The 1,280-nt window shown below is 42.3% G+C and overlaps 1 protein-coding gene across 1 annotated transcript in view; it reads left to right on the top strand.

Moving 5' to 3' along the window:
• LOC111829246 overlaps positions 1–284 on the top strand; it is a 4,062-nt gene extending 3,778 nt beyond the window's left edge. The window contains exon 4 of the mRNA XM_023777930.1: positions 9–284. Coding sequence (XP_023633698.1) covers positions 9–284 — 276 coding nt within the window. The remainder of the gene's footprint in view (positions 1–8) is intronic.
• The last annotated feature ends 996 nt before the right edge of the window (positions 285–1,280 follow it).

Here is a 1,280-nt window from a genome sequence, read left to right as displayed (position 1 = left end):
CTGAGGAGGATCATCTCAAGACAGCCTTGACAAAGAGTGGATCAGATGGATTTCTTCATGCTGAGACAAAGGTCTACGAAACGTTACTGGATACCTACAAGGCAACTGATGATTCAGAACGTTTTGAGGAATTGGATAAGTCTGTCAAGGAGGTATGCACAGTAGAGGAGGAAGTCAGTGGCAGCCCGATGACTCACCATGCTGTTGACCCTGTCAATGCGGCTGATGACGACTGGTCAGAGTTAAAAGCTCCCAAGGTTGAGCTCAAACCGCTACCCTCATGACTGAGGTATGTATTCCTTGGATCCAACTCTACTTATCCTGTCATTGTGAATGCTAGCTTGAGTAATGAGGAATTAGAGTTGCTAGTCACTGAGCTTAGAAAATATAGAAGGGCCATAGGTTATTCCTTAGATGATATCAAGGGGATCTCACCTAGTCTCTGCATGCATAGGATTAATCTGGAAAATGAATCATACTCTAGTATTGAATCTCAAAGGAGATTGAATCCTAACCTTAAGGAAGTTGTGAAAAAAGAAATTCTTAAACTGTTGAATGCTGGGGTTATCTATCCTATCTCTGATAGTACTTGGGTATCCCCAGTACATTGCGTACCCAAGAAAGGGGGAATTACAGTGATAAAAAATGAAAAAGATGAATTGATCCCCACAAGAACTATCACTGGCCATAGGATGTGCATTGATTACAGAAAACTGAATGCTGCATCTAGGAAAGATCATTTTCCTCTTCCTTTCATTGATCAAATGTTAGAACGATTAGCTAATCATCCCTACTACTGTTTCCTTGATGGGTATAGCGGATTTTTCCAAATTCCTATCCACCCAAATGATCAGGAAAAGACTACTTTCACTTGTCCCTATGGCACATTTGCCTACAGACGCATGCCTTTTGGTTTGTGTAATGCACCTGCAACATTTCAGAGGTGTATGACCTCTATATTCTCGGATTTGATAGAGGAGATGGTGGAGGTATTCATGGATGATTTTTCCGTGTATGGCTCATCCTTCTCCTCATGTTTGTTGAATCTCTGCAGGGTATTAACAAGATGTGAGGAGACAAGCCTGGTGCTCAATTGGGAGAAGTGCCACTTCATGGTGAACGAAGGGATAGTGTTGGGACACAAGGTATCAGAGAAAGGGATTGAGGTTGATAAGGCAAAGATTGAGGTCATGATGCAGTTGCAGCCTCCCAAGTCAGTCAAGGATATAAGGAGTTTCCTTGGGCATGCTGGGTTTTACAGAAGATTCATCAAGGACTTC

Source organism: Capsella rubella, unplaced genomic scaffold, assembly GCF_000375325.1.
Source record: "Capsella rubella cultivar Monte Gargano unplaced genomic scaffold, Caprub1_0 scaffold_7, whole genome shotgun sequence".
Taxonomy (NCBI): Eukaryota; Viridiplantae; Streptophyta; class Magnoliopsida; order Brassicales; family Brassicaceae; genus Capsella; species Capsella rubella.
This window is presented reverse-complemented; position numbering and strand designations above follow the sequence as displayed.